The 19,202-nt window shown below is 52.3% G+C and overlaps 1 protein-coding gene across 4 annotated transcripts in view; it reads left to right on the top strand.

The window, feature by feature from the left end:
- Window positions 1-13,486, top strand: part of VWCE (von Willebrand factor C and EGF domains) — a 29,331-nt gene extending 15,845 nt beyond the window's left edge. For 2 of the 4 annotated variants that reach the window (XM_059929749.1, XM_059929745.1), the window contains 10 exons: window positions 74-161; window positions 1,681-1,766; window positions 3,088-3,205; window positions 3,818-3,903; window positions 5,255-5,351; window positions 6,984-7,066; window positions 8,122-8,212; window positions 8,295-8,377; window positions 8,738-8,828; window positions 12,769-13,486. In XM_059929749.1, coding sequence (XP_059785732.1) covers window positions 74-161; window positions 1,681-1,766; window positions 3,088-3,205; window positions 3,818-3,903; window positions 5,255-5,351; window positions 6,984-7,066; window positions 8,122-8,212; window positions 8,295-8,377; window positions 8,738-8,828; window positions 12,769-13,403 — 1,458 coding nt within the window. In that variant the 3' untranslated portion in view covers window positions 13,404-13,486. Of the gene's footprint in view, window positions 1-73; window positions 162-1,680; window positions 1,767-3,087; window positions 3,206-3,817; window positions 3,904-5,254; window positions 5,352-6,983; window positions 7,471-8,121; window positions 8,213-8,294; window positions 8,378-8,737; window positions 8,829-12,768 lie in introns of those variants that run through there. The other 2 variants (XM_059929747.1, XM_059929748.1) reach the window with 2 other exon arrangements.
- Window positions 13,487-19,202: the final 5,716 nt, after the last annotated feature.

Raw genomic sequence — 19,202 nt, 5'->3', positions numbered from 1 at the left:
GCTGGTCTGTTGGGCCTGACGGTCTACCCTCCGGTCTACCCTCCCCCAACCGTACCTCCTCTCACCTCCTCAGGCTGGAAATGTGTCCTGCATCTCCCCCGAGTGTCCTCCCGGCCCCTGTCAGGCCTCCCCGAAGTCGGATTGCTGTACTTGTGTGCCAGGTAAGGGACTCTTTCTGGGGAGAGGACAGGGTGAATTTATGACGGGGGTGGAGCGGTGTCTTTAGAGTATGTTTTTTTTTGGGGGGGGGGTGAGTGGAGGAGAGAGGAAGGAGATTGATTTCTGCTTTAGAAACTCAGATCAAATGAAGTATTTCAAAGTGCCCGTTTTAATTGAGCACCTACTGTGTGCATAGTGGTTTGGATGCTAGGTTGGGCTCACAGCCCAGCCTGCCCCCTGCCGGGGTTGGTGCCTTTAACACAGACAGGAAGGGGTTTGGGTCCACCCTTGGCGTGGCTCTGTCCCGAGACTGGGAGGGGGTCTCCCCTGCCCCACTAATGAGTTGGTCCTTTGTTAAAATGTGGTTCTCTTTCCTGAGATGACCTCATGGCCGTCACTGCTGGCTCTGGACCATTGCTCTGTGGGGCCCTTGCCAGTCCTGATCTCATTGAATCCGTGTGGCGCAGCCCTGAGGGAGTACTATTCTTAGCCCCATTTTATAGATGAGGAAACTGAGGCTCAGAGAGGTCATCACTGCCCAAAGACACACACCAGTGAGTAAAGGAGCAGAGCTTGAACTCAAGCTTACCTGATTTCAAAGCTAGTGTTCTTATTAAATACTATTTTTCCCTTGACTTTTGAATGCTATTTTAATTTTATTTATTTATTTATTTTTGCCACGCTGCGCGGCATGTGAGATCTTAGTTCCCCAACCAGGGATCGAACCTGTGCCCCATGCGTTGGAAGTGCAGAGTCTTAACCACTGGACCGCCAGGGAAGTCCCAAATGTTATATTATTTTTAGTTAAAACATTTTTTGAACAGGCAATATACTCCCTGTGAGGTAGGAACTGTTAATCCCATTCTACAGATGAGAAAACTGAGGCTTAGGAGAGCTTAAGTATCTTGCCCGTAGTGAGTTGTGTAGCTGGGATTTGAACCCAGTGCCCTCTGACTAAAGCCAGGTGGGCCCCGGCAGGTTTTCAAGGTTGTTTTTACCAGCAGGGATGGGGGATCTTCATATGAGAGGCTCTCACTGAATCCTCCCTGCCTCCAGGGGCTGGCAGCATTCCCAGACCTTGCCATAGGTGTCTGGGGCCGTCTTTTTTCATTTCTTCTTTTCTCTTACTCTTTAGTTATTCCGGGCTTCCCTTCCTTCTTGGTTAAGGACCTTAACTTGCATGTGGTTCATTCTCTGTCAGTTTTTTTTTTTTTGGCCTCACCGTTCGGCATGTGGGATCTTAGTTCCCTGAGCAGTGATTGAACCTGTTCCCCCTGCATTGGGAGCTCGGAGTCTTAACCACTGGACGGCCAGAGAGGTCCCTCTCTGTCAGTTTTTAACTACCGGTGTACCTTTAGGTGAGGGTTTGGAGGGGAGCAGCGACTGGGCTTTTGGGTGTGGGTGTGCCGTGGAATATTGTGGGGGTGTGTTTTCTTCCCAGAGACCCCCCCCACCCATTTGCTCCCCCTTTTCTTTAGCTGCCCAGAGACCTTGAGCTGCCTCTTCCTTTCTCCTCCGCAGTGAGATGCTATTTCCATGGCCGGTGGTATGCAGATGGGGCTGTGTTCAGTGGTGGTGGTGACGAGTGTACCACCTGTGTCTGCCAGGTAGGGGGCTGAGTGGGTGGGTGCTGGGGAGGGGGCAGGGCACACGACTTTCCCAGGATGCCTTGACCAGGAGAAGAGGAGCCGCCATGCAGCAAAAGGGAAACTGAGGCGAGAAAGAGACTAAAGGGGCCTTAGCATTCGCCAAGGCCTTCCCGCAGTCTCCTTGAAGTTCGTCCTTCAGCATTGCTATTTATAGAGCACCTACTGTGTGCCTGGGACAATGCTGGGTGCTGGGGACGCAGTTGAGCACAAGACAGCCCCAGCCGCCTCCGTCAGGGGCCCACAGCTAGGTGGGCAATGGACAGGGGAGCGGGGCTCTTAACGAGGCTGTGGGCTTCAGGGAAGCCTACTCGGAGGGAGGGATGCTAAGCCGAGACCTGAAGGATGACTAGGACAACCCGGTGAGGAGCTGAGGCAGGTGTGCCTGGCAGAGGGCACTGCGTGAGCAGAAGACCGGAGGCGGGAGAGAGCAGGGCGAGTTCTAAGGCCTGGGGGTGTCCATCCTGGCTGGAGCCCGGACTGCGAGAGGGACTGGAAATGCGGCTGAGGTGGGGATCCTGTTTGGGCTGAGTTCCAAGAGCAGGGCCTGGGGTGGGCCTCTCGTGTAAGTGGTTTTCTGAAGGAGTGCTCTCGGGAGAGACTGGCTGGGGAAGCAAGTCAGGCCGGGGGAGGGGCCACAAGAAGAGGGGTCTCGGGCTGATGCCACGGGGAGCTCTGGAGTGTGAGTGGCCCCGCAGAGGTGGGTGTGTCCAGAGGCCAGGGAGCTGGGCTCTTCTACCCCCAGCATCAGGTGGTTGTAGGTACTTCCTTGCTCCCCGGGGAGTGGGGGTGAATGAACCATCCAGGCACCTGGAGGACGTGACCCTCATCAGCCAAGGGCAGTGCTTAGGGGAAGGGGTCTGTGAGGGGGCAGCGATAGCCTCTGCGTCAGTCTCAGTCATGAAGGGCTTTGCCAGCCAGGCAGAGGGTTTGGACTTGGCAGAGCTGCCAAGGGTTTTAAGTGGTGGAGTGATGTGATCGGATTGGTGCATGAGAAAGTTCTCTGGCTGCAGGTGGGAGTGGATTGGAGTGAGAGCAGAAAGCTGTTGCAGAAGTGAGAGGAAGATTCTGGAGGCTGCAGCTAGGGCAGCCGGGGGCCCTGCAGCCACGCAGCTGGCATATTCCTGGGACCCTCTCCCAGCCCCGCCCCAGCCCCCAGGGAAGGACTCGCCGATCCTTCCACTCTTGCTCCCTGGAGATTTGTCACTTTTAGGGGGGTGACGGCAGCCTGCCGGCCTCCTCTTTGGCCCTCACTGGTTTGTGCCCCCTGGCTCTCTTCCAGAACGGGGAGGTGGAATGTTCCTTCACACCGTGTCCAGAACTGGATTGCCCCCGCGAGGAGTGGTGGCTGGGCCCTGGGCAGTGCTGCTTCACCTGCAGGGAACCCGCACCCATGACAGGTGAGGGCCGCTCAGCCCTGCATCCCAGGCTGCACCCAGCCCCAGGCCTGGATGCCCGAGCCGGGGGAGGCTGAGCTTCACCCGCTGAGACTCTGTGTGTGTGTGTGAGTGCTCTCTATGTGTGTTGTGTGTGTCTGTTTGTGAGTGTGTATATTTGTGTGTTTTAAGTTTGTATATGAGTGACATCTGTGTGTGAGCTTGTGTACGTGTCTGCGTGGTTGTGTGTGAGTGGTATCTGTGTGTGTGTTGTTGAGTGTGTGTGTCCGTGTGTTTTTGTTGTGTGTCCGTTGTATCTGTGTGCATGTGTCTGCGTGGGAGTGGTTTCTGTGTGTGTGAATGGGTGTGTTTGTGGGTGTGTGTGGACGTGTACGTTTGTGTGCGCGTGCCTGTGTATACCAGGCTCATGTCAGGCAGGAAAATTCACTAACGGAGGGAGCCAGGCGGCAGCAGCGGGCAGCTCTGGGCCCAGTGGGGGGCTGCGTGGACTCAGTGTGAGTGAGCAGAGGCGTCTGTCTGTCCTTGCTGGGTGGTGCTGTAGGTCCCGCGGGCATTCAGGACCCTCCTCGGCACTTCTGCCCACTCGTCCTTTCTCCCCCGCTGTCCCCTGGCCAGGCTGCTCTCTGGACGACAACGGGGTTGAGTTTCCGGTTGGACAGATCTGGTCTCCCGGTGATCCCTGTGAGTTATGCATCTGCCAGGTGAATGACAACCTGCGCGCCTTCAGCTGCTTTCCCCACCCTTCCCCGTCCCGGGCCGGGCAGCCCTGCCCCTGCGGAAGCGGGGCCACCTCAGGCCTGTCCCAGTCTCGCTTCCATGCTATCAAATCCCATTTTTACAGAAGGGGCTGGGATCCAGGTTATTCTGTCCTCGGTAGATTTTCAGGATGACAGAGCTTGGCAGTCTGTCTGTCGTAAGAGTGCTGTGTGACCCACCGTGCATGTGCGGGGAGCTGCTGGCCTATGGAGCTGGAAATAGGATTCCCAGGAGCAGGTTTTCACCGGGCACGGATAACAGAGGGAGCTGGGCAGCCCGAGGCCTAGTAGTTAAGGCCTTTTCTGTGAAATTGCGAGGCTTCCTCCATTAATGTGAGTCACGTGACCTCACCTCATCAGAAGTGGGTGAGGGTGCGTGAGTTTGAGAGTCAGATTGACAGACATGCAAACACAGCTATTTGCCAAGAAACGCGATCGTTTTAGCTCATGTTCAAGTACGGTTGGCTTTCCTTTCTACTTTAAGAGAGTTTTTAGTCGCTTGGAGCTTAGAGCTTTATTTCTCAAAATGAGGTCCCTGCCCTGGCTGTGTCGTTGCCATCACCAGGGGGGCCTTGGTAGAACCTCAAGGCTGCCCGGGGCTCGGACTCAGAATCTGCATTTTAATCCCCCGGTGACTCGCGTGCACATGAGCGCGTGAGAAGCGCGGCCTTCAAGTCCCTTTGATGCGCCATTTGTTTAAAAAAGCCTTAGACCCTTAGAAAACTTGGAAACGTTTCATTGGAATTAGAGTGGGGAGCAAAGTACATCCGCTGCCTTTTTTCTCCTTCAGGACTGATCTAGGGCACTCATATTACAAGAAAATAACACGAAACTTCAACTTCTTACGAAAAAAAAAAAAAAACTGTATATGGCGCTTTCATCTTCTGAAAGACATTTCCGGTGGAATAGCTTTCTATAAAAATAGGATTTTATTGGACTCCATAGATTTGGGGTGAGCCAGGGTTTCAGGGAAACTCGGAGAAGAGTTTGGATGAGGTTATGGTGCAGCCTTGGCTGCTGCGGGGAAGGGACGGGAAGCCAAGGAGACCAAAACCCCAGCTCCGACCTTCCCCCTCTGGGATATGGGAAGGCTTTTTTCTGGAAGGCTCACACCCCCTTTCCCAAGTAGCCGGTCCTCTTTGGGGGACCCCTGCCACCTCCCAGCTGCATCATGGCGCCTCTTAGGGCAGGCTCTGGCCAGTTTGCAGCACCACCCTTTCTTTTGGGGGCCTGTGGGGTGGGGAGGTGGGAGCTGGCGTGGCAGGTGGGGTCTTGGTGAAGTTCTTCCTCCCTTCAGGCAGATGGTTCAGTGAGCTGCAAGAGGACAGACTGTGTGGACTCCTGCCCTCACCCGATTCGGATCCCCGGACAGTGCTGCCCCGACTGTTCGGCAGGTAAGGCCCTGCCTGGGGGGCCGGGGACGGCATAGCACCCCTGGCCCCCACATCGGGGGTCACCCTGTATCAGGCTTCTCTGTGCAAAGCACCACACATGCTTCGTCTCTGCTCATCCTCGCAACAACCCCATGGGGCAACCCCATTTTAGAGATGAGGAAACTGAGGCTCAGAGACGGAAAGCAGTTTGCTCAAGGGAGGCCCTGTCTGGGTGCTGGAAGCAGATATGAAGATATGCAGAGCTTGCAGCCTAGGTGGGGTGATAAAGGAACATACCTGTGAGACAATTAGAGAACAGGGAGAGGAAATTAAAGTGATCCTTTATGTTTTAATAGTAATTTTCACCTTTTCCATTATTTCAGAAGTGATATTTTATTATAGAACATTTAGAAAATACAGAAAGCAAAGAAAAAAATTAAAAAGGACCCATTATCACTGTTAACTTCATGGTTTTATCTTCCTAGTCTCTTTTTTGTGATATAACATCAGTATCTATATATACCTCTACCTCTATAACATATCTGTAACATGCATCTATATCTATATATCTATCATGTCATAGATACATAGCATATCATAGATGTTTGTTATATCTTTTTTCTTCTTTTTTGGCCGAGCCACACGGCTTGGGGGATCTTAGCTTCCTAACTAGGGATGGAACCCGCACCCTTGGCAGTGAAAGTGTGGAGTCCTAACCACTGGACTGCCAGGGAATTCCCTATATATTTTTTCTTATAAAATGTTTCTCTACTGTCCCATCACCTGCTTTTTTTTTTTAATAAATTTATTTATTTATTTTTTATTTTTAGCTGCATTGGGTCCTTGTTGCTGTGCGCGGTCTTCCTCTAGTTGCGGCGAGTGGGGGCCACTCTTCATTGCAGTGCGCGGGCTTCTCATTGCGGTGGCTTCTCTTGTTGTAGAGCATGGGCTCTAGGTGCGTGGGCTTCAGTAGTTGTGGCACGTGGGCTTCAGTAGTTGTGGCATGTGGGCTCAGTAGTTGTGGCTTGCGGGCTCTAGAGCGCAGGCTCAGTAGTTGTGGTGCTCGGGCTTTGTTGCTCCACGGCATGTGGGATCTTCCTGGACCAGGGCTCGAACCCGTGCCCCCTGCATTGGCAGGCGGATTTTTAACCACTGCGCCACCAGGGAAGCCCACCATCACCTGCTTTTATACGTACCAGTATGTGATAAATATCATCAAGGTGGCAGCACTCAGATGGGGCCTCTGTGGGCTTCGGAAAGCAGAGACGGGAGCTGTAGGGGACCCTCCTGGAAGGTGGGGTTTGGGATTCGACTGAGTGGAGAGGAGCAGAGAGGACAGCCGTGGTGCCTGGCACCCAGGTTGATTCTCCGGGTCCCTCATCCTGATCCTGCCAAGTGAGGGGGTAGGAGGAACGGCTCCCTTCCCTGGGGGAGAACCTTGAAGTAAAGACACTATGATCCCTTTGCTGAATCCAGCGAGAAAAAAGTCAGCACCCAATCCAGACATATGTTCTGTCCCTTCCCCAGCCCCCTGGGGAAGTGTCTAGAGAGGCCGTTGGCCTGACCTTTGCTGCCTAGAAACACCTTGGACTTTCTTCCTGGCAAAGGCCAGCCATTCCCTGGCTGGCCCTCACCACATGCTCTCTCTGGCAGGCTGCACCTACACAGGTAGAATCTTCTACAATAACCAGACCTTCGCGTCCGTGCTGGACCCGTGTCTGAGCTGCATCTGCCTGGTACGACCCCCCAGACCCGACCCCTGTCTGCGGAAACTCCCCAGAAATAGCCACCAGCTCCTGAACCCTGGAGGCAAGATCCAGAGACCTCCAAGAGAATGGTCACTTCTGGATCATGGTGAAAGCTGGCTCCCTTCAGCCCTGCCCGGGGTGACTTTACCCAGGACCAGAGAAATACTTTTAACCCTGCCTGGCAAAAGTCCTCTGCTTCTGGGTGACCAGGGAGGGTCTTGGGGGCCTTACGGTATAAAATATGGCCCAGGGATTCTCCCTGAGAGTGGAGGTGAGGAACGCAAACCCAGGACTCTGTACGGAATCTTTAATATACTCACATTCTCGAGCACCTGCCATGTGCCAATCCCTGATCTCAGCACGACCTGTTAATCCATGGGGAATCCTATGAGGTGGGTACCTCCATCCCCAGCTGCTAGGTGAGACAACCGGGCACAGAGATCCCCACAACTAGTCAAGTGAAGTGCCAAGAATCAATTCTAGTATCCTGAGTCTGCTTCAGAAAGCACACTTTTACCCCTAAGCCATACTGCCTCTCAGTCTAAATGACAGGAATATCATTTAGTATTTGGAAAATGGAAAAAATAAGTCCTTATTGCTTGTCATGCTAGAAATGTTTCATGCTGATGGGGCTTCTTTGCTGGCGGTGGGTGAAAAGGGACGGGTCTGCAGAAAGATCGAGAAACTTGGGGTGAACATCTCTGGCCTCTGAGTGGCCCTGTTCGTTCACAGCCATGTGCTTTGGGGAGCTTTGGCTTCTGGGTCCTTCCCCCTAAGGTTTTGGTACTCAGCTTCCCTGGGAGGTTCATGGATTTGTTCGACAGGTAGCTGTTGACAGAGGAGCTCTGAGGACAAGGCTGGGCCTGGGGGGCTTGCGTTCTAGTGGGAGGACAGACTCTAACTCAGTCTGTTCCCTCACCATGGACCTCTCACCTGACCTTGATGGTTCCGATGGGCACTCAATGGCCATGTGATGTGTCCTTCATGAGTGACCCATCAGCCCCCCAGAACAAAGGGCCTTCAGCGTTTTCTGTGTCCTGTAGCTGGGCTCGGTGGCCTGCTCGCCTGTGGACTGCCCCATCACCTGCTCCTACCCTTTCCACCCTGACGGGGAGTGCTGTCCAGTGTGCCGAGGTGAGTGGGACCAGCCACCTCTCGTGCAAGGCCCCTGAGTGGGCCTTGGCTCTCACGGCCCCTGTCTCCTCTGCCCCTGCAGACTGCAACTACGAGGGGAGGAAGGTGGGGAACGGCCAGGTGTTCACCTTGGACGATGAGCCCTGTACCCAGTGCATATGCCAGGTGAGCTGGGCCTGGGGACCCTGGACCTGCCGGGCCAGGGGCTGCTTCTAGCCTTTTGTCCCTTTGTGAAACTCGGAGCCCCTTAGCCAGCGTACGCCGGTCTTCCGCCTGCCATTCTTCAACTTTAATTACCTGTGGGGATACCTTCGGATTTGGTGGTGTCCTCTACCTTTGTTGTTTCCTTAAGGCGGCCCCACTGTGTTTGGCTTCACCTGTTGTTCAGGTGAGGGTCAGGCCCTGCAGCTTCTGCCCCAGATCTTTCCGTGGGTCCAGCTGCTGGTGTAATAGGTCCGTGAGGGCCCTGCTGTGGAGGGGTGAGATGCTCCGGGCTTCCTCACGTGTCTCCTTCTGCTTCCCCAGCTGGGAGAGGTGAGCTGCGAGAAGATGCCCTGCCAGCAGGCCTGCTCGGACCCCTCCACGCCCCCCAGGGACTGCTGCTTCTCCTGTCCAGGTAAGCGGCCTCTGCATCCTGGAGCCTCACCACCGTCCTTTTCCACTTTGCTCTTCCGCCCAGAAACACAGAACTTGTACAGGGCTGGATGTGAGAAACCCAGGCTCAGAGAGGGAACGTGGCCTGCTCAAGGTCACACAGCCAGCACGTGGTGCGCCCAGGCCCAAGCATGGGCTTGCTGACCCTCGTCAGTGCTATGGCACACTGTGCCGTGCCGTCTGCCGAGTCTGTTTACTGTTCCTTTTTCTTCTTCATTTCCTCCTTTCTGAATCTCTTCCTCTGCTTTCTTCCTTTTTAAAAAATTAGAATTTAGGAACTGAATCAACTTTGCAGAAGAATAATTGCTAATATGTATTGAGTATCCATTATGTGTCAGGGAACATCATGTATTGAATGTTATTTCTTTTTTTAAGATTGTGGTGTAATTGACATGTAACATTATATTGGTTTCAGGTGTACAACATAACGATTCAATATTTGTATATATTGCAAAATGATCACCACAGTAAGTCTAGTTAACATCTGTCACCCCACAGAGTTACAAAATATTTTTTTCTTGTGATAAGAACTTCTGATCTAATCTCTTAGCAACTTTCAAGTATAGTGTTTCAATACAGTATTATTAACAATAGTCACCATGCTGTACATTATATCGCAATGACTTATTTATTTTGTAACTGAAAATTTGTGCCTTTTGACCCCCTTCAGCCATTTTGCCCACCCCTCTCCTCCCACCTCTGGCAACCACCAATCTGTTCTCAATATCTGTGTGCTCAGTTTTTTAAAAAAAAAACGATTCCACATATAAGTGAGATCATATGGTATTTATCTTTCTCTGATTTATTCATTTAGCATAATACCCTCTAGATCCATCCACATTATCGCAAATGGTAAGATTTCATTCTTTTTTGTGGTTGAATAATGTTCCATTGTGTATATATATATATATATATATATATATATATATATATATATACACCACATATTTATCCATCTTTATCTGTCGATGGACACTTAGGTTGTTCCCATGTCATGTCATGGCTATTGTAAATAATGCTGCAATGAACCTTGGGGTGCATATATCTTTTTGAATTAGTGTTTTCATTTTTTTTTTGGATACATACCCGGTGGTGGAATTGCTGGATCATATGGTAGTTCTATTTTTAGTTTTTTGAGAAACCTCCATACTGTTTTCCACAGTGGCTGCACCAGTTTACATTCCCACCAACAGTGCACGAGGGTTCCCTTTTCCCTACTTCCTTACCAACAGTTGCTGTGTCTTGTCTTTGTGATGACAGCCATTCTGACACTTGTGAAGTGGTATCTCATTGTGGTTTTGATTTGCATTTCCGTGATGATTAGTGATGTTGAGCATCTTTTCATGTCCCTGTTGGCCATCTGTCTGTTTTCATATGTCTTATTTTCACAGCAACTCTTCATGATAGATACTATTAGCATCCCCATTTTCCAGGTGAGGAAACTGAGGCACAGAGAGGTGAAGTGAGGTGCTCAAGGTCACACAGCTGGCTGACAGTAGAACCAGGATTTGAGCCCGGAGTCCATGCTTTTAGCTACTCTGCTACATTGACTCCTGAAAATGATTCACATCTGTTTGTCTTTCTCCATCATGAGTGTTTGTCCATGTGCATCTTTTTGCAGAGGTATAAACAGGACATGGACAACCTACTGTAACACACAGTTTCAAAATATTGATGTAGCCCACAGCTGGCCATTTAAAAAAGCTCCCAAATATTATGGTTTGCTTACCCCTTGCCTTTTTGGTTGACATTTAGGTGGTTTCTTTCTTCTTCTTCTTTTTTTTCTTTTCTATCCATAATGGACCCACTGTGAAAAATCTTTGGTCAGACAACTTTTGTTTTCAAATTTTGTGAATTGCATTCAGACCCTGTGGTTAATAGGTGCAGTAACTAGGTCACAGGGTGTCGGGAGTGGTTTGGTGACTCCTAGGGCATGACAGCACGTTACCAGATGGGGTCCTAGAGAAAGAGGAAACTTACAGAGACGTAGCTGGTGCCCCATATGCCCACCAACTCTACACTGTGTTTTGAATTTAATTTTTCCAGTTTAACATGTCCATAAAGTACCTTACCGGTGGCTATTGTACATGTTTTAAACTTCCAGGAAGACAGTGAATTTTTCCACGGATTTGTGGCCTGAATTTCCTCTTGTATAAAATACCTCTTTAACTCCTTTGACCTTTTGAAGAGGACATCCTGTATTTAGGGCAGCTCTTCAGTTCTGTGGATGGAGAGCTGCTGTCAGGACTGCTGGGGCTGGAAACATCCTGATCCCATACAGTCATTATGTTGGGAACTGTTGAGTGCTTACAGATTCGACCTTAACCAGCACAAAACCCTGTGCGAGCTGATGGATATTATTCCCCTGCTTTCTAGAGACTAATCGTTAGCTAAGGTGCCAGGCAGTGTATGGAGCATTTTACCTGTATTGTCTCATTTAAATGCCCCAGGAATGTTTATGCATGGGTGCTCTTATTGTCTCCATTTTGCAGATGGGGAAATGGAGGCTCAGAGAAGTTAAGTTCCTGTCTTTTTAAAAAGAATTTATTTACTTTTAAATTTTTTTTGGCCGTGCCGCACAGCTTATGGGATCTTAGTTCCCCAACCAGGGATGGAACCCGGGCCCCATGCAGTGGAAGTGCCAAGTCCTAACCACTGGACCGCCAGGGAATTCCCAAGTTTCTGTCTTTAAGGCCACGTTCTAGGTGGTAGTGTCGTCGGACTCAGGGCCAGGTCTCTCTGATTCCTCACCCCATGCTCGTTCCCATTCTGCTCTCCTGCCTCCTGATGGGGAAACTGAGGCCCAAAGAGGTGAGATGCAGAGCCCACCTCCTTCTCCTGGGGCACCTGCCTCAGCTGCGTTCACCATGTGCGAACTCATTTTAAGAAGAAATGCTTTTTATTGAAATACGAGGTGAATTGTTTCCTTTTGATAATTAAAAAAAAAAAAAGAACAGCTTTCTTGAGATATAATTCACACACCCTGTAAGTCACACGCTCGAAGTACACAATTCAGTGGTTTTTGGTAAAGTGGTTTTTGTGATTATCCTTTTGATGGTTTATATATATATTTCAATTGAGGTATATTTGATGTACAATATTATATAACTTTCAGGTGTACAGCAGGGTGATTCACAATTTTTTAAAAAGTTATAAGTTATCTTTTGATGATTTTTAAAATGTAATCATTCCAGTTTGTAATGTGTTTACCAGCCTCCGTCTCCTCCCTGATCATACCTTTCTCCAATATTCTTCCTTCCTTCCCTTGTTCTCCCGCCATGGATTAAGCCCTTATGATGCGCTGGCCTCCAGGCTGAGACTTAAAAACAAATTTTTTCAATAGACTTTTTTTTTTTAAAGCATTTTTAGGTTCACAGCAAAATCGAGCAGAAGGTTCGGACAGCTCCCTGAATCCCCCTGCCCCCGCCCCACGCACAGCGCCCCCTGCTGTCAACATCCCCCACCAGATGGTACATTTGCTACAATCAATGAACCTACTCTGACACATGATTGTCACCCAAAGTCCAGAGTTTACATTTGGGTTTAGGCTGAGACCTCTCAGGCTCCGTTTCATTCAGTCCTCATTGCGTGGCCTATGTGGTCATCCTGTTATTATGATGCCCATTTTACAGATGGGGAAATGGAGGCCCAGGGGAGTTATGTGCCTCACACAAGGTCACACAGCCAGTGCCTTGGTGAACTGTCTCCCTCTGCTCATGGTTCCTTTTGGGTCTTCCCTTCCTGGAGGCAGGAGCCGGCGGGATCCCCCAACCCCAGCTGCCGGTGCACAGGGACCCTCAAGGGACAGAGCTGGGGCACTGTCCTCGGTGCAGCTCATCCCAGACCTGCCTCAGTTGTAGGGAAGAACCATTGTGCATCTTCTTGCCCCGCCCCCTCTCTAGATTCCCTGGAAGAAAGCCGGGGTCTCTCCCCTCGTGGAGACGTTGAGCTCAGCAAAGTGGCCCGGACCCCCCGTGGAGACCCCGAGGCCCTGCTCAACTGCAACTCCTGCCCGGGGCCCCCAGCGGTGTCGCCTCAGAGGCCAGCGCTCCAGCTCCTCCAGCTCCTCCTGAGAACGAACCTGTCCAACATGCAGACTATACCCGTGAGCCCCTCAGGAGCGCAGGCCTTACCCTCACCCCCTTTGGGGCCTGGGGGCATGTTCCCAGGGGAGCCCTGGGCCTCCCAGCCCCCTCGGCCCTCACCAGGGCCTTCAATCCCTCCAGGAGCCTCCTCTCTACCTCCGGCCTCTCCCGGGGCTCCCGGGCCACCTCCTGTTACTCCAGAGCCCTCATCCTCAGCCTCCGGGGCCCACACCGCATCCAGACAGCCTTCTCTGCCTGCCACCATCCGGCGTAGAGCCTCAGCCCTTTCCACGATGGGCCCCAGCCCCTCAGAGGCCCCCGTCACTATCCTCAGGCCTCGCAGACTGTCTCCAGCCACCTCCAGACTCTCTGCAGCCCTTGCAGCCACGGGCAGCCCTGGTCCCCAGGAGCCCAGCATGGGGCCCTCACCGGAGGAGGAGTCCACAGTGTAAGCAGGCCTCCGTTTCAGGGCCGTGCCCGGGAGACGCCAGACAGAGAAGACTCTGCCAGAGGCCCTGGGAGCTTGCAGGGCGGCTCTGGGGGCCAGTGAGGCTGCTGACTCCTTCAGGACCCCTGGCGGGGGTGGAAAACCCTCAGGGCCTGATGTAGCCCTGCTCCCAAGAAGCATCTGGGATGCGCTGTGAGAATCCAGCAGCACGTTCTCCACCGTCAGCATCCTCCCTGGGCTGCGTGGGCCGCCTGTCTTCTGAGAAAGGTTGGGGCGGCTGAGTCCCTCCTCTGGAGGAGGAGGGTCCGAGGGGCCTGGGATTCCACTGGGATTGTGCCACCAGCTGTCATGTGTCCTCACCCGAGGTTTCCTGATTAAAATCTGTCTCGGTCTCCCCCAGGCTGCCCTGCTCGTTCACTTCTCGCCTTTGGAAAGGTGGGAAAACGTCACTGCAAGCCCCCAGGTGCTGAGCTAGTGCCCACCTCAACCCCCAGCTTGGGAGAAAAGCCTGCACAGACCTGGGGCTAGATTGGGAGGGGTCTTAGGTAAGTACCTGGTGGCCTTTGATGCTAGGAGACTTCTAAAGTGAGGGGGCGGAAAAGACGGATGGAGAGGCCTTCGCAGGTTGGGTTCCCTGGGAGGGAATAGTAGGCAGGTGGAGTCTTAGGGCCTGTGCTTAGCTTTAACATCTGTGGGCCGAGGGAGGCAAGCAGGAGGCAGGGGTGGGGCCCGGCGCTGGCACGGTCTCAGCCAGCCCCCTGTGGAGCTCTGAGGCTGGGCTGGCCTTCAGAGTCAGCCCGAGTTGGGGCAAGGGGACAGGGCTTTGTGCCCCCATGTTGGCCAGTAATTCTGTCTGCAGGGAGTGGGTCCAGGAAAGGGGTGTCAGCCAAGGCAGTTCCCTGTGAGGGCTGGTGGCTGAGAGCTGTCGGTCAACAACCTTCCCTGCGGCTGGGGTAATAAATGCGTCTATCCTCAAGGCGGCATCTGGACGGTGCAGCCCAGTTCCCATGACAGCTGGAAAGAGGACAGTGCTAGCATCGATGGGGGAAAGTGAGATGGGGGTGGAAGACAGAGAACTATGCTGTCACCGTGTCACCAACTTGCTATCCCTGAAACCCAAGGGGGCTGCAGAATAACCTGCACCTACACTGGCGCAGACCATCCTCCCCTTGCCTCTTCTCTGCCCTGCTGCTCCCAGCGGGGAGCGTCCCCAGTGGGCACTGGCTGCAAAGGCCATCTGGGTTATCCACCCCAGGTGTTAGTGTAGGGAGGGGTCCTAATCCAAGCAGGATGGCAGGAATAATGAATTTGGAATTAGGGGCATGAAAACCAAAGACTTTAGGGATGCAAAGGACTTAGAGACCATCTTACTTAGAGACCAGTTAAGACACAAAGGGTGTGGTTGAATGAGGTCTGGGGTGCCATGAAACCCGTGTTTGAGCCCTACTCGCTGTGACTAGCCGTGAGACCTTAGGTCTCGGTTCCCTCATCTGTATAATGGGATCACAACAGTCCTTCCTCATGCAGTTGAGATGATAGCATATAATACAGACTCCGTAAGTCTCGGGGCTTTGTGCTTGTGACCTTGGGCAGCCCGCCCAGCTTCATGATGCCACTTGGGGTCTAACTTCAGGATGAAAGTGTAGAACACTGACTGGCTCTGCTCCTCAAACAAGCCAGCTCTCAACATGGTAGAGGCTCAGAGTCAGGGCCAATTTTCTCACCGCTATCCCTCTGTTCAATAAAGGATGCAATTCAAGTTTTAATACTAGTCTCCCCTCTCCATAGAACTCAGGTAAATGGTGTTCATTTTGAACATTAAAAAAAAAAAAAAAAGGCTGGGGCGGGGAGTTCCCTGGTGGCCTAGTGATTAGGACTCCGCACTTTCACTGCTGGAGCCTGGGTTCAGTCCCTGGTCGGGGAACTGAGATCCCGCAAGCAGTGTGGCGTGGCCATAAAAAAAAAAGAGGCTGAGGGGTGGGGGGCGGGAGGACAGCTGTAGACACTTCCCTCGAGTCGGTCCAAGTATAAAAACATGATTATCTGAGACACTCCCGTCCCCCGCTTACAGCTGAGACCACAGAAGCCCAGAGAGGTCAGGAGAGTGTCCGAAGGTTGCACAGATTAGGAAGGCTGATCTGGGAGGAGGGCTCTGGGCTTCGGACTCCCAGTCTGGGCTTTTCCCCTTCAAGTCGCATTTGGTTGGCTTGTTCCGTTGGAGTTGCAGAGAGACACTTGATGGCTGCAGTTTATTCAAGGTGCCAAGACCGCCTTATCTTAGTTTGAGCTCCCCAAGGGCAGACCCGGAGAGAGAGATTTGGGTGAGAGTCGCTGCCCCGGAAGGTGATCCCAGAGGGCACGGTGAGGGAGGGGAAGGGAGACAGAGAAGGGAAGAAAACCAATCAGCTTTTGTTAAAAAGGTCACTGCCATGGGCAATTGGCACCCCTTCCTCCTGCGGACCCTCTGGGAGGTCATGTAGCACACACCTCAGAATTGTCCCCCGAAGGCCTGAGGATGCCACTCTTGTCCCTCTCTTGCTCTTGGGCTCCTGTCGGCTCTCCAGCATGCCCAGCTGGCCTCACCCAAGGATCACGCCTGCCTCCTGTCTGCTCGCTCTGGGCATAAGAAGACCTGGGGGATGGGGTTGGGGAGGAGGTGCAGGAGCTGCTTCCTCTAGAGCACCCCGTGGCTGGCCAGGGCTCTCACCACCCACACCGTGGCCACCACAGGCCCTTCTCAGGACCACTGAGGGCAGCTCGGAGCTCTCCTCCTCCCCCTCTCCCCAACCCCCTGACCCCCCACCCGGTGGGTAGGCAGTGCCATTGTGACATGTTGGGAGGCCTTGGTGGGACCCAACTTGGTAAGAACATGTTCTGCCTGTGATAAGCCCCAGTGTGACGCCCCCTGCCCAGCAGTGACTGGCACCAGGAGGCCAGAGGACCACCTTCAAGACCCCAGATGGGCACAGAGTGCTTTTTTTTTTTTTTTTTTTTTTTCGCCACACCACTCGGCTTGTGGGATCTTAGTTCCCTGACCAGGGATCGAATCCTGGTTCATGGCAGTGAAATCACCGGGTCCTAACCGCTGGACCGCCAGGGAATTCCGGGGCACAGAGTGCTTTTAACGAATGCATGAGCTGGTCTGAATCTTAGCAGCCTGGGCTCCAACAAGCAGGTGTGTGTGTGGGGGCGTTTGTTCTTGGGGAAGTACACCCTGCATTTCCCCCTAGCTAGGAGTCCATGTGTCGGGTTCTAGGAAGCACTAGAGCAGTGGTCCCCAGCAGTTTGGCACCAGGGACCGGTTTCGTGGAAGACGGTTTTTCCACGGGGTGGAGCTGGTGGTGGTTCAGGCGGTGACGCGAGCGGTGCGGAGCGGAAGATGAGGCTTCGCTCGCTTGCCTGCCGCTCACCTCCTGCTGTGTGGTATGGCCCGTGGTCCCGGGGTCGGGGACCCCTGCAGTAGAGGACGCGGAGGGTGGGCTGGAGCCTGTTCCACAGGGTCAGTGTCACTGGACCTAGGAAATTGCCGATGGGCCAAATGATCGGACCCGGTTCAAGAGACCTACTTTTGGAGTTGATCAGATAAACGGGCTTGAGGACAAACCACAGTAGGTTTCAAGTTAGGATAAACTTTCAAAGGTTTAAAAATGCCTTCCATTAACTTATTTTGAATGTGTAGTACATCCCATCACTAGAAATAAAGACGTGTAAAATTGTTTTAGTGAGGGGTCTCCCCATCCCCACATCCACCGAGGCCCCCCCTTCCCTCCCCACCACTTTTGTGGTGTCTGGTTCTTGGGTACCCTTTCTCTGTTTCTTTATGTATGTGCAAGCAAATCTTATTTTCTTTATAATTCAAAGATAAAATAGCATAGGCTCTGTTATCACCCGTCTTTCAGTTTGTTTGTGGTTTTTCACCGAACAGTCTCTTCTCAAGATCCTTCTGTCCCAGTCCCTAGCAAGCATCCTCATTTCTTTGCTCTTTGCAGCTGCACAGTGGCTCCTGTGCGCACACAGCAGAAGTCATTTAACCATCCCCTGGGGGCGGACATTTGGGTCGTTTCAAATCTTGCTCTTACAAAAGACGCTACAAAGAGTAACCTCGGCTTTACATCATTTTGCACGTGTGCAAGTCTATCTTTAAGATAAATTCCCAGAAGTGAAGTTACTGGGCCAAAAGGTATACACATTTCTCATTTTGATGGATAGTGCCAAATGGCGCTCCTTAGGGGTTGTACCAACGGATGCCCCCTCCAGCGATGTGCAGGAATCCACAATCGGCAGGGCCTGGGTTCCACAGATCAGAGCAGAGACCTATGAGATGAAAATAACACTCCTGGGGAATTCCCTGGCGGTCCAGTGATTAGGACTCGGCGCTTTCATTGTCGTGGGCGGGGGTTCGATCCCTGGTTGGGGAACTAAGATCTTGCAAGCCATGTGGTGCAGCAAAAAAACCCCAAAAAACAAAAAACGAAAAACACCTAAACCACTCCTGGACGAGTCTGAGTGGAAAAGATGGATTGAACTGAGCTTAGATCCCCGAGGCCCTCAGGAAATGGGGAAAGATGGATGGGGAAGAGGCCTGAGACCGTAGAGAAGGAATGTGAATCCACCTTATCTTATGGAGCAAAGTGTCAGATCAGATATGTTAGCGTGGGGTTTTCTAGTATAAATGAGCTATCTAATGGGGATCGTTTTTAGATTCTGTCTGGATCCAAGCATCCCAGGGTTGAGGGGCTGAGCTGCAGCTGCCGGGGCTGAGAAGGGGGAACACGGGGTGGGGGGAGGGGATGGGGCCAAGAGCAGGAGAGCAGGAAGGGTCTGGCGAGACCTGGCTGCATCCCTGGAGCCTAGAATACTGCCTGGGGCATGGGGGGTGCTCGGGGAAATATCAGAAACACAAACACAGCAAAGAGCCAGGACATCATGAAATTCATCCCCAGAAGCCTGAGAATCCACCTGTTGGTCCCATGACCAAGTATGACTAGGACAGAATGTCAGTGGGGGTGAGAGTGGACCCGTCTGTGGTCTTTTTTTTTTTTTAATCAATCAATTAATTATTTTTTGGCTGCATTGGGTCTTCGTTGCTGCGCATGGGCTTTTCTCTAGTTGCGGAGACCGGGGGCTACTCTTTGTTGCGGTGCACAGGCTTCTCATTGCGGTGGCTTCTCTTGTTGTGGAGCATGGGCGCTAGGCACATGGGCTTCAGTAGTTGTGGCACACATGCTTAGTTGCTCTGAAGCATGTGGAATCTTCCCAGACCAGGGCTTGAACCTGTGTCCCCTGCATTGGCAGGCGGATTCTTAACCACTGAGCCACCAGGGAAGTCCCCCATCTGCGGTCTTAACCATGGCCTCTCTCAAATCAGATCCACTCTTTTGTCTTATCCTAGTTGTTCCCTTTTAAAAAAATTATCTTGAGGGAATTCCCTGGAGGTCCAGTGGTTAGGACTCCATGCTTTCACTGCTGAGGGCACAGGTTCGATCCCTTGTCGGGGAACTAAGATCCCACAAGCTGCGCAGTGCGGTCAAAAAAAAGAATTATTTTGAATTCATCACTCAGTCAGCAAATATCTATTGAGCACCTCCAATGTGCCAGGCCCTGCGCTTGCTGCTGGGGCTTCAACAGTTAAATGATCACAGTCTCTGCCTTAGTGGATCTGACACAAACACTCCCACTAAGGCATCATCTCCAGCTGTGCCCAGTGCCATAAAGGAAAGGAGGGCCACCCCATGAGAGGGTGGTCAGGGAGGGCTTCACAGGGAACTGATGTGTAAGCTGACACCTGCAGGATGCTAGGAGT

This window comes from Balaenoptera ricei, chromosome 8 (assembly GCF_028023285.1).
Source record: "Balaenoptera ricei isolate mBalRic1 chromosome 8, mBalRic1.hap2, whole genome shotgun sequence".
Classification (NCBI taxonomy): Eukaryota; Metazoa; Chordata; class Mammalia; order Artiodactyla; family Balaenopteridae; genus Balaenoptera; species Balaenoptera ricei.
This window is presented reverse-complemented; position numbering and strand designations above follow the sequence as displayed.